Here is a 13,249-nt window from a genome sequence, read left to right on the forward strand (position 1 = left end):
ACTAAATGGGTTAGTTTTTCCAAAATAATCTTTTTTTCCTCAGTGCACTTGACTGATGTTACATTGCTACTTGACACTATGAACCATCAAGCCCCCCTCTTGTTTTCAGTTTCCTGAGAAGCATGTGTCCTTAATGTCTTACCAATTGATTGATCCTAAGCAACCACTAATATCAAGACCAACTGCATGCAGTTTGCAGTATTTGGGGTTTGCTTTTTTTTGGTGTCACTCTTACCTTACAGAGGTAGAGCATTTCTTTTTTAGAGTGGAATTACCATGATCCATTCAGCCTTGAGAAGGTTTGATGTTAACATCTAAAGGCATCTTTGCATTCTGTTTAAAGTTTTGTTGCTTGTTGAAAAACTGGAAGATCTTGGAGCATTTTTCCTGAAATGCCTGTGAACAATTTAGATTGGTCATCACCCCTATTTCGTATCTCATGAGTTTATGCCATACCTGTAAAGACTTTTAACTGTCCTGCAGCAGAACTCCCTGACAGTATGTTGTTATGTGAATGCTGTAATTATTATCCTGTGTTTGCACCTTGCCTCATTGTGTGCGTTCACAAATGTGCAGGTGAGTAGCCCAAGGTTGGTAGTCAATTCCTGCATGTCAGGGCCCAGCTCCATGCAGTCCTCTGTGAAGGGAGTATTTCTAATAACAAGTTTCTTGTTCTGAGGCTGCTTGTTCCACCCATGTCACAATACCTCCTTCCCTTCTCGCCCTCTGGCACTCTGGGCTAGCAAATCATCCTCGCTCGTGTACAGAATATTATTTTTCTTGGAAGTGAAACGTGCTGTACTGAACTTGATTGAACTCTAATGGAGGAACTTGTGCTTTTCTACTTAGAATCATGCTACTATTTGAAGAGCTCAAAGAATTTTTGCGGTGGGCAATCATATTTAAAAGATGGAGAACTCTCACATTTTGCTAATGGTGGTTGAAATCTTAAAGCATACTTGCCTTCTACTTTTTCACAATTCAGTTTGTCTTAAGAATGTGTATATTGAATAACTGGGTGCATAAACAGTTTTTAGTGCCTAAGCTTATGCTGATATATCTGTATTATAACTGAATATTGACCTGTGTTAGCTTACTGGATTGTTGATCCTAGGCCTTGCTTGGAATTAGCAGGGTTGTTTTCTCAGACTTTTTTGTGCTCTTTTCCTATGGTTTTGGTTTTCTCTGTTTCTTCTTCAGGCAAGACTTTTGAAAGTCTTTACAAGTTCAGCTATTATGAGGGTGTTTAGTTTTTGTTGACAAACAGAGTGACAAGCATTTCCTGAATAGAAACTTTTGTGCTTGCTTGTGCAAGTCTTTTGAGTTGAACTAAATGTTTGCAGGAAGCATTCCATTATCTGTAGTACAGCCCTTCTTAAGGAGGGCAGAATATTCTGGTAGTATGATTTTTTTAACAGGAGGGAGGATGCTAATGGAGAGACTGGAAAATATTGAGAGGTTGTGGTGTACCAAAGGGGGTTTTGGGAAACTTCAGTATCATGTTTGCTGAGAATGGAGTTTTCATGCATGCTTTGAAACACTGGATTTTTAAAGTGGTGATCTTCATTCTGAAGTAACTATGTATCAACACTTGGGTTTGGGATTTTATTCTCTCTGTGGAAGTCTTCTGAAGTTGTTTTGTCAACCTTTTATTCTGGCTTAATATAGTTAATATGTTAGACTTAATTTCTAGCATAGTGGAATCTTGCATTTGTGCAATAATTTTCATGTGTCCTATCAGTGTATGTGGCCGCAGACTTCCATTAAAATATAATTTTGATGAAGGTACAAATGGTAAATCTAATAGTGAACGATATGACTTCATGGTATAGCTCACTTCAGGAGAAATGTAAAAGTATTGTAAAGGCTTCAAAATTACTTACATTTAAATGTTTGCTTTGCAAGTGAAAATTTAACAGTAATGTCAAGCTGGAGACAGACCATACTGAGGGGAATTTTGAGACTAGATTATATAGCTTTTCCTGCTATAAATCAGATTTTAAACAAAATTCAAGATGTCTGTCTTCATTTAAGGCATCCATTTTAACACAGTTGCTGTAGTTTCAAGTACATCTGATACCAAGGTGTAGATGTGTTCTGTTCCAAGGGTCACTTTTGAGTAGAAATAAATGTAGATTTATTTGCAAAACATTCTCGTTGTCTCTGGTTCTTCAGGCTCCCATTCCAAAGAGTGCTCTCGTTCCTGTGATACCTATTACCAAATCAACAGGATCACGATTCCGAAACAGTGTAGAAGGACTGAATCAGGAGATTGAGATAATAATTAAGGAGACGGGAGACAAGGAGGAACAGCTCGTTGTATGTATCTGCCACCACCATTACTCTGTATAATTATTTTGGTTTTGCTTTGAGGTTTATAAGTCATAAGCTTTATTTTGCACAGTTCTCGAATTAAATTTGTCTGGAATTAATTTTGTTTATATATATTCTTTTTTTTAGAAGGTTAGTTGAAAAGTCTCTTGGAAAGCAAAAGGAAGCAAAGTGTTAAAGCTTGAATTCTGAACCTTTTCCTCTTAATAAGTGATCTCAGTAAAACAGGGGGAAAGACAAAAAGTCTGTTTTAAGAGTTTTTGTAGTAACTCTCTTTTGCCCATGCTGAACTGTTCCCATCTCAGTTGAAACATAACTTGCCCATTTTTAATGTAAATTTTATTTTAATGATTTTTAGAGGTAAGTTTAGTAATAAAGTATCAGAAATACAGACCATGAAGATGATGGACTGAAACATTTTTTGTATGAGGAGAGGCTGAGAGAGCTGGAAGTTCAGCCTTGAAATGGGAAAGCTCAGGGGGTTCTTATCAACATGTATAAATATCTGATGTGCAGGAATGAAGAGAGGGAGCTGGTTTCTTCTCAGTAGAGCCCAGTGACAGGGCAAGGGGCAGAGGGCATAAATTAAAAAACATTAGATTTTTGATTTTTTTTTTAATGTGTGTGGGTGTGCAAAACTGGAGTAGGTTGCCCAGAGAACTTGTGGAATTGCTGTCTGTGGAGATACTCAAAACTTGACAGGACGGAGTCCTGGACAAACTGTTCTGGCTAACTCTGCTTGAGCAGAGATGTTGAACTAGATAATCTCAAGAGGTCCCTTCCAGCCTCAGCAGTTCTGTGATGATGTGAAATGTTAAACCGTTGTCCTTAGTTTCTGAACCTGACTTTTTTTCTGTTGGAGTTGTGTGTAATGAATTTTTTTTTCCACAAATGGTTTTACGAAACCGGAAAAAAACCCTCACTGTTGCTGGATTTAAAGAATTGCTAACCAGATAAGAGCAGCCATCTGATACCTTTCACTTTTAACAGCCTCAAGATATTCCAGATGGGCACCGTGCACCACCCCCGGTGGTTCAGCGCAGCAGCAGCACTCGGAGCATTGATACCCAAACGCCCGGGGGAGCAGACAAGGGCAGTAACAACAGCAGCCGCTCCCAGTCAGTATCTCCAACCTCCTTCCTTACCATCTGTAATGAAAGCAGTGAAGAAAGTCCGTGTTCTACAGAGGATCTTCTTGGTGACTCCAGAGATAAAGGTACTGTGTAACTTTAAAAGTTCAGCAATGCTGAACTGCAATTTGTTAAACTGTAAAAGAGGGGATTTGTTCCCTATGTCCATGGAGAGAAATGATAGAATGTGTTTTTCTTTGTAAGTGATGTGTTTTTTCCAAATTGCTCCAAATACTGTGTGCACACATGTTAATTGGAGCTGCATAGATGTGACTGGGGAATCTGCTTCCCAAACAAGTCTTTGTTTTTTAAATAATAGGTTCTTCAAGTATTTTAAGCAAGTTAAAGAAGCAAGAGTGTACAGTAACAGGTGGAACAGCACCTGTCAGGTATTTGCTTGTCAGGTATTTCTTTTTATAATCTTAGACAAAGCGGGCAACCTTCCAGCATTTCATACATGCACGTATAAAAGTTTAACTGTTTAGACTTTGTAAATTATTCTTTATATCTGAAATCTTCTGAGATATTGTAGGAAAATTTTATAATTCAACATAAACCTCTTCTGTTTTTTAAGGAATATGACTTCTGCCCATTTCTCTTGGGGTAGATGGTAATGGCACAGAACCATAGATTCGGGTTTGCAGTTACAAACTGAAAATATCCAGGAATGATCAGAGATTGCAGAGGAGCCTGAAAATGTTATATGGAGAAATAGAAGGGAGGAAAGGGATTGAGATAAGAAATCTTATTTTCAAATGAAGACTTGAAGGCAAATGAAAATGTTTCTTAATTTTGTAACATTGGTAATGAAGTGGCTTTAAATTTGGGGAGCATTTAAAGACAGCTCTTGTGGGTTTTTTATAGTGTGACACATTTAAGTAATCAGAAACTCTGTTCCTGCAGAGAATGGGAATAATTCTCCTTTGCCAAAATACGCTACCTCACCAAAACCCAACAACAGCTACATGTTCAAGCGTGAACCTCCCGAGGGCTGTGAAAAGGTGAAAGTCTTTGAGGAAAACTTGTAAGTTGATCTTTGCTACATAAGAAATAACATCTAACAATCAGAGTTAATTATTGCTTTATTGATTTTGTGTCAGATCAAAGTTATTAATCCAGTTGCTAAAACCACGATAACAGGCTGATCTCTGTTCTGTGTGACTATATACTGGCATATATAGGTATGTATTTTACTGCTGGAATTTTGTGTTAAAATCTCGAGAAACTCTTTTTAAAAACCGTAACTCGAGAGGACTCTCTCTTACGTGGGAGATAGGGGGAGAGGAACTCCAATAATCAACTAGAGAGAGATGTACTAATAAGCTGTAATGCAGGTGCATCAACCAATATATGTCACAGCTTGACAGGCACATCCAGTAATCTAGACTCTGAAGACCATATTCTTTTCATCTAAATCAGTGTAGTTGTGAAACTTTTGGTAACAGGAGTGAATTTTACCTTGAATATTTGATGCTTAGGTTATTCTGAGAAAAGCCAACTTTTATCATTTGGTAGTATTCTGGGGGTTATGTTTTATAATTTTCAGAGGAGTTTTTGTACTCTCATGTCACTTGCATGCAAGAATTTTAAGCTATAGTTAAAAATTTCATTTTGTCGCACAAGTATAGATTCTCTATAATTCTCTTATGCCTATGTTGTCTCAAGAATGCCATCTAATATGTGTTAATGTAAAAAAACCCTTGAACTTGCCTGATCTCTGCAAATGGATTTTGAGAGGTTTCTATGGCCTCTCCCATAGCAATGTGGGAAGGGTTACGGTAACTTAAGTTACCTGTCTCTATTTTAGAGTGTGTAAGCTTTGTTGCCAACAGATTAGATAGCATTCACTTGTTTCAGGAACATAATCTATTGTGGTTTAACTTGCATTAGCATTTCTTTCCAAAAGTCCTTGCTGTGTAGCTGTAGGACTGTTCTGCTGTAGAGGGAAACGGGTTTATACAGCTTCTACAGCAGCTTTTGCCTGGCTGTCGCAGTTGTTAGACACTGCAGTCTGATGAAAAAATCTTTTCACATCTGTTATTGTATTCCATGTGTACCTGGAATACGTGAGTGTAGCTATTTAAAGCTCAACCTTTGTTTAACATAATTTCTGCTTGAAAATCCTATAGAGGATTTTCATTTGGGAAAAAAATATAAGTGGGGTTGAATTTTCTGGACACTTGGGAGAATTGGCTAACATGGAAATGTACCCTATTTCATGAACAGACTCTACTCTGAAATGTAATTGTCTCTTACAAGAGTATACTGGAGGTTGGTTTGACCTAGTATAACAAAGACAGAAGTGCATAGTGCTGTCTTACAAACACGTAGAAGGGAGGGGTAGGTTATAGGCTAAAGGACAATACTGGCAACAAGAAAATATTAGTATAAATTTCTGATGGCTATTTTCCAGCAGTAAAGAGAGGCTTTAAAGCAGATTCCCATAGTTCTATCTTAAAATAGAATTTGGCTAGCTGAGGTAGATTTACATTGCAGGGTTAGAAATGAACCCAGTAGGCATTCCTGTGCTATCCACAATTTCCCTTCCAGCTCTGTTTTTCATAAAGCATGTCTTTGATTTGGTTGAGTTCTATGCTGAGATGGCAAAACTGCAAGTCAGGATCTAAATGCTTGTTCCACACTTCCTTTCCAGATTATAGGTACTTGATCATGAGTGCCACTTTGGGAATACTGTATTTTACTCTCTGCATTGAGTTTTTAAGTAAGATGGGGTTATCTTTTACAGAGAATCAGGCCACACTCACGTGAACATGCAGAGGAGTCAAAAGTCTAGAGAAGGGGATCTCCCTACGGTCATGAACTGCTTTGAGATATGCAATATTAGAAACATTGCTATGCCAGCTTTCTTTCACAAGGCTTGTTGTATAAACAGTGTCTGTATGGGGGGCAGAACTGGTTGGGTTGTGAAAGTTTCTGGAGAACGTGATAGAGAATACTTTCTCAGGTGTTGGATGTGCCAATACATGAACAGGGTTTGTGATCTGCAGCATGAACAAGGTTTGTGATCTGCAACATGAAGTTGGTGTCTTCCTTAGGTTTGGAGACAACCTGCCCTAAGAACCTGCTGTTTACCTCATAATACATGTAAACAAGCAGTTTAAACTATCTTGTCACTTGCTGTGTGGTGTGTCATTAAGGCATTATTAAATAGCTGAAATACTCCCAGTTGAAACCTCAATTTGTTTCTGATGACGTGTTCAGCAATACATCCCTGCCACTGGCAGAATTTGATTGTTCATAAAACTATTGTGTGTATTTTATTTCTAGGCCAAAGCCATTGCATGAAATTCCAGCCTTCTATTGCCCTGACAAGAACAAAGTGAATTTCATTCCGAAAAGTGGCTCTGCTTTCTGTCTTGTCAGCATCCTCAAGCCACTTCTTCCCACACAGGATCTCACACTTAAGGGCACTACACACAGCCTGACTGTCTCCTCCAGCATGACGCCTGGTTTGTTACAGCCCATTTCCATGGCCACCTTGACTACAAACACAGATCAAGACAGGATCTCTCGTGGAACCAGCACAGTAATACCACAGTCCTCTCTGCTCCAGCCGTCCGGATGTATTGAGGAAGCTGAAGAATAGGTTTAGATTGTCTTGACACTTTTCTGGGCAACTACTGGGAAAAAAAATGGAACCAGTTGACTGGACCTTTCTAATCACACTATTTGCATTGTTTTAACAATTTATGGCACTGCCATAATCAAACTGTTTGTATAATTGACAGTTTGGTAGCACATTGAGAAGTTCAGGAGGATGCAGCAGCTGATGCGCTGTTGCACTTTCTGCTTATAAAGACTATGGTTCTGTTTCTCTCCTGCTTTTTTAAACACTGGTGAAAACAAAGACACTCATAATCCTTTGCCATTCAAAGGACCAGTTGTTGTGATACTGTGTGTCCTTTGACTTTTTTTCTCATTAAAACAGAAATCCCAAGACCAACCAGCTGATCCCATTTACCATTGTAATCTGCAGAGGGAGGGGCAATCAGATGGTTTTGCAAGATGTCTTTTGTATGAAAATGTGTATTTTGTAACAAAAATTTGCCTTTTCTGGTTCGTAGCAGATGGTGTTTCCTGAGGATGATCCCCTCCCCCTCTTTTTTTGTTTTTCTTTTGTAGGGAAGGTTCTTTTATACTTGGCTGGTTTACAGCTGATGGGACCAAAGGATTGCTGAATTACTTCTGCAGTCTCAAATTATGTGACCTTGCTGAACAGCCTCAGCTCTAAACAAAACAAGACAAGTTAATACGTTTGAAACTTTTAAAACAGAAGAGTATGCAAAAAAAAGGTGTTAGTATATAGTGTACATTTTTTTGATATTGAAAATTTGTGCTTCTGGTAAGTCACATTTTTAAAACACCTTCCTTCACAGAATTCCTACTACTGTTGGCTTATTGACTGGAAAATTGCATTTTAAAGCACTTGCCCCGGTATTGTTCTATTTGTTCATAGAATTTTTGTGCAGAGGTAGGGAAAAAAGATATTGTCCTCTTACTTGGTATTCTTTCTTCCAGAAAATACTTGGCTCTTACAGGCTTGCTTGACTACTTACGAAGTTAGTCAGCCTGAATCATTAATCACTCTTGGTACAAATTTGCTCTGACGTGACTCATCACTGTATTATAGACCCTGGCCACATAGTGCCGAAATACCTGTGCATGGTTTCCTCCCTGTTGTCATAGTGGTGTTAGTGTGTCCGTTGAAGGTGATGGTTTGTCAGGCATGATATCTGTTATGCAGAAGTTTACAGCAACAGATACATTCTCCCTTTTTGACTAGCAACTTAGGTTGGCATGTAAAACAGAGGGGGGTTTTTTTGATACTTGATCTGTCCAGATAATGCAGCAGTTAACAGTTCCTTTGAAATTACAATAAAAGAGGAAAATGGGGGGAAAGGCAGTTGCAAACAGAAACTGTTCAGGAACTTCAGTGAGGTTCCTCATGTGTTCCTGGAGTTCATTACTTGGGTTTGAGTGAATACAATATAGATATGCAAAAACCTGCAACGACCTGAATACCAGTGTCATATCAACTTACAAAGTCGACCTTGCACCTCTTTTACAGAGTTAAATTTGGTAATTTCAAAGCGTCATCCTGGGCAGTCTCTTTCTCTCAATATTGGTCTGTTACACATGAGCAGTTCTCACTGGCTTCCATACGCATACCTTTCACAAATCCCTTGCATACTCAGGTCTCCTCATAATGGCAACTATTTAAAAATGATACTGCAAATATAACAGTTTTGTTCAGTGCTTAATATGATAAATTTGCTTGCAAACACTTTACTTGGGAGCAAAAAACCCTGCATATGTGTGCAGATAATAATCATCATCTCTATGAACGTTTGCTGTTATGTTAAATCCTCTATAAGTAACTATTATAGCAGTGTACTTTACTCAGCAAGTGTAAATCGTACTAGAATCTGAAAGTCCTGTGTTTATAGCATAATGAACCCATTCTTACAACATTATGCAAAAAAACAGTAAATGAAAAATGTACCAGAAAGCATTAAAATGTTACACCTGTTAAATTAGCAAACAAACAGAATTTGGCTTACTTTCTATCTTCCCCTTGAAAACAGGATTGTTTTGAAGTAACAGTTCTGCTTTGCACTGACATTGTCAGTTAACTGAAGTTGTTCGGGAACAGTTTTAAAATAAGTGGCTTTGTGCATCAAATTTATGTAATTTTGCCAGTTGATAATTCTTTTCTAGGCTTTGTTGATATTAATTAGTTTCTTCTGAAACACTACAGTGCAATTTGAAGTCTAAAATTTACTGCTTTAGGTAGGTTTTTTTTTAAACCTGGTGTGACTGAATTCAGATCATATTCAGGTGAAGGAAGTGCTTCTGAGTCTGTTTTCTATTTCTGTAACAGTAGCGTGTAAAGAACTTTTCCATCATTGCCAAACTGCCTCGTGCTTTATTAGGAGATCTTAACTGAATGGTTAAGAACCAAAGGGCTAAAGTTAACAAATAGCCTTTATTACAGCCTTGACACTTAACTGACTTCACCAAAACTGCATTCTGATGTTTGTTTTCATCACAGAGTGACTCTCCCAATAGCGGTGGGCTTTCGTACCGTAGGACTTCCTTTTGCACCTGTTGTTGTAGTACTTCAAGTATCTCTTTGGTAGTTTACCTTGTATGTTATTGGACAATGTACTGTATAAATTAGTGAGCTGCTCTGATAAAAACCAAATGCAAATGTGTCAAGTTTTTGCTTTTTGTAAAGAAAAAAAAAAAAAACACAAAAAAAGCAACTGCATTCAGGACAACATTCAGTCTTTTTTATATGCAGGACAACTCTACTATTGCTTGGCAGCTGGACTTTATTATGAATCCACACTAAAGACTCAGAATTAAGAAAATATGACAGCTTTGTTCTGAGACCATCTTTGACATGTGTGCAGACAAAAAATTAGCCTTAAACTTTTTATGTGCTGTCTTGTGCCATAGCATAGCTGTTAGATAAAGTATTTAAATCTATTTCAAATAGCTTTGACAGTGCATGGAGCTTTTTAAAAATTCTTTTATGTATAGAGTGGGATATCCATTTTTTGGAGGAGCTGACCTTGCATTGCTCAAGCAGAGTTTTACTGAAAGAGTCTAAATTCTTTTGGCATACTTAAAATCCTAACTATGCATAGACCTAGTCAGTTCCTTGATTGCCTAGTTTTTAGCTTAAGAAAAAATCAAGGTCTATTTTTATGCACAACTTGACACACTTGATATTCTTGTTTTCTTGGTATTTTACACTTCTAGTCACACTTAAAGGCTGGTAGCAGTGTTCAGTAACAGTGACAGTTGATTTTGAGATGTACTAAATGATGATACTCCAGTTATAAATTTTACTTAAGTCACAAGGAAGGTGTTCATTTTAATGAAGTCCATGGTGACAGCTATGATTACTGGAATCCTTTTTTCAAAAACTCAAGGCACGAGGGAAGAGGACTTCTTTGTTGAAGTTTGACCTGCATCAGCTATTCTTTACTTGCTTGGTGCCATAATCCTGTAGCATTTCAGTTCTTGGAAAAGTAACAGATAATGCTTGAGTACATACATCTTGGAAAGAAATTCTTGGTTTCAGGTACATATCCCAAGTGAGGAAAAAAGGGAGTGAAAATTAAATATTGCATACTGTGGAAGTAAATGCTTGCTGTGTTTGACTTAAATGAAGCAATAGCAGCTCTTTAAAAGTGTGTTTAGTCTCAGGGCTATTTTTTGATTTGTTCTAAAATACAATTTCCTGGAATTCAGAGTCTGAGACTTTTGGAAAACACTGAAGCTGAGCCTTTTGGGAAGAAGAAAACAAAGTCATATCCATTAACCTTTCTTCTGCCTTGGGCCTAACTTCTTGTTGCTTATTGAGTTTGATAGAATTCAGTGTTACAGCAATAATTCCTTGCTGGAGTTCTATCTGTTCTCTCCTTGCCATCTCTGAAATGCTGACTGATGTCTTCCCAGTAACTGGGTGCCAGAGATGTCCATATTTCCTTGCTGAATGTTTTCTTGCTGAGTACCTGACAGCTTCTCCATGAAGCAAGGGGGCAAAGGAGGATGCATAGGAAGTCACCAGAAACTTTCAGTTACAGAGATCATTTCTGCAGGGTGGCTTCTGGGGTGTCTGGATTTCCATTTGACTCACTGTGTGAACACACACATACAGTCTGCATAGGTCTGCTGCTTTTGTCTGTATGGTTTGAGGCAGGGCTGGTATTTGTGAGAACCTTTTATTATTTTTTTCCTATGTACAGACTTGCAGACCTGTTCTCTTGCAGAACTGATGCACCCTTACACGTATCTCCAAAGCAAAGGTTGTGCATTTTTCTTTCTTGCTCTCGTGAGGTTAATATAGCCTGCAAAGAAGACATAAAAGCACCCACACACTTGAGAATATCAGGACTGTGCTTCTTCATATAATTCCATAGTTTAAGTGTATGCCCTTCATAAAATGTCATAGTTGAAAGATGTCATTGTGGTTTAGACTCGAACCAGCTTGGTATGTATTAAAACAAAAATGTTGGCTCTTAGAAAAGGCAATAGAAGGTGTGTCTTTCCTAACCTAGGGGGGTGAAACACACTGAGGAACAACTGGTTTTATTGTAATCAAAGGGTTCTTATGGAATTATTTTTCTAAATATGGGTATACAGGAAAACAAAATGACCACTCATTGCAAGATGTACCTGTGTATTTTCTTGATGTGGCATTGTGAGCATTCAGAACTCTGAAACTCAGTTCTGCTCTTAGAGTTTTGTTTATACAAAGAATGACCTAGGGTGCATTGTTTTGAAACTGTTACTTTGTGCGTCAAGTCAAGTGGGGAGAGGATGTTAACTGTTCACAACTGTTTTGTGAAATTCCAGTCCTGTACTCCAACTGAACCGCAACAGTCTCTTTCTGAATGCTCCGAGTGTTAATGGAGTCCTGTTACTGCTTGCTTTATTTTGTTGCATGTCATCACCAAATACTGAAGGTGTGGTCTTTGTTTCATAGTTCTTCACTGGGATTTGTATTTGACTACAGAGACTTCTGTAGTGTTGACAGGTCTATCTGAATAGCAGAAGAGGACTTGGCCTGATAGCACTGCAAGTTAACATTTCTTGCACAAGCTTCTTGTGAAACAAATCTCTTTGGAAAATCTAATAAGTTAAAAAAAAGAAAGCAAACCCCTTCTGAAAACATGGTCCGTCCTAATTGTCAATGTACTGATAGGTAAGAACATAGCTTGGCTTCATTCTAAATTATTTCATTTACTGAAATGTGCAATTTTTGAGGGTAGCAGTCAAGGGATGTTCAAAACTGCCATTAGATTTGCCTTTGTATGAAATTGGCTGATATGTTTTCCTCTGTTACACTGTGATAACTTGTGGAGGTGTTCTTGCATATGTTGTTACTTGTTGCATGTAAAGCAATTTTTGTAAGCAAGAGGAATTCCAGGGATGTTCTGCAAAAAAGGGCCTATTCTGAGGTGATGTACACTGTTGTAAAACTGGAGCAGCTCAACTAATTTCAATGGAATTCTTGATTTACACTAGTCTTTTTGCTATGTGTAGTTATGCCAGTACAATTTTGCACAATGTTATTTGAATATTGCGTTCTGACTTGTGAACTGTTTCTACTGAAAACAGTGAAAATTTTACAAACTGCAATAGCGGAATGTTTTTGGCATTTATTTTTTTTTGCCTAAAATAAAAAGTTGTCACTTCGAGCTGTGGGCTAATCTTGGATTTATTTTTAGTAGCGAGCGATTTTTGTGTTCTGACAGCCTGAAGATTTGCCTGAGCATTTACCCTGAGGGTAGTAGGCATTTACTTCAAATAAAATAAGCACTTTTAACCCTTTTGGAGGAAATTCATCGGGGTGGAAATCTCTGTTTAACTCATACCCTTATTCCTCCAGAGCATCCTCAGAACAGCCCTGAAAGCTCCTTTCCCTGTCTTCATCTGCAGAAGGTTTGGTCAGTTCCTGAGCACTCTACAATTCCACTATTAGGGGAAGATGCCACAAGTCCTAGGCTTTGGGAACAGAAGCATTCAGCAGGTGTTCTGGGAGTGAAGGTATGAGAACAGGACTGAGGAAAAAGCCCTGGATTCCTGCTGGTAGGTTCATACTGCTGTTCAGTAGAATACAACTGCTGAAGCCTCCCTGGGATTATTGAAATAGTCTCATGTTCTACATGTTTCTGTGCACTCAAAACAGGCATCTTCATGAGCAGAGTTTGGAGCCAGAAGTCCTTTAAACTAGAAGTGGTGAACTAGAT

At 38.1% G+C, this 13,249-nt stretch overlaps 1 protein-coding gene across 1 annotated transcript in view; it reads left to right on the forward strand.

Annotated features, from left to right (window-relative positions):
• The window catches only part of FAM117B (family with sequence similarity 117 member B), a 28,790-nt gene extending 16,093 nt beyond the window's left edge, over positions 1-12,697 (forward strand). The window contains exons 5-9 of the mRNA XM_017834672.1: positions 2,176-2,319; positions 3,322-3,547; positions 4,365-4,485; positions 6,750-7,068; positions 7,605-12,697. Of these exons, the coding sequence (XP_017690161.1) occupies positions 2,176-2,319; positions 3,322-3,547; positions 4,365-4,485; positions 6,750-7,068 (810 nt within the window). The 3' untranslated portion in view covers positions 7,605-12,697. The remainder of the gene's footprint in view (positions 1-2,175; positions 2,320-3,321; positions 3,548-4,364; positions 4,486-6,749; positions 7,069-7,604) is intronic.
• The last annotated feature ends 552 nt before the right edge of the window (positions 12,698-13,249 follow it).

The sequence above is a fragment of the Lepidothrix coronata genome, unplaced genomic scaffold (assembly GCF_001604755.1).
Source record: "Lepidothrix coronata isolate B3197 unplaced genomic scaffold, Lepidothrix_coronata-1.0 Scaffold7, whole genome shotgun sequence".
NCBI classification, from domain to species: Eukaryota; Metazoa; Chordata; class Aves; order Passeriformes; family Pipridae; genus Lepidothrix; species Lepidothrix coronata.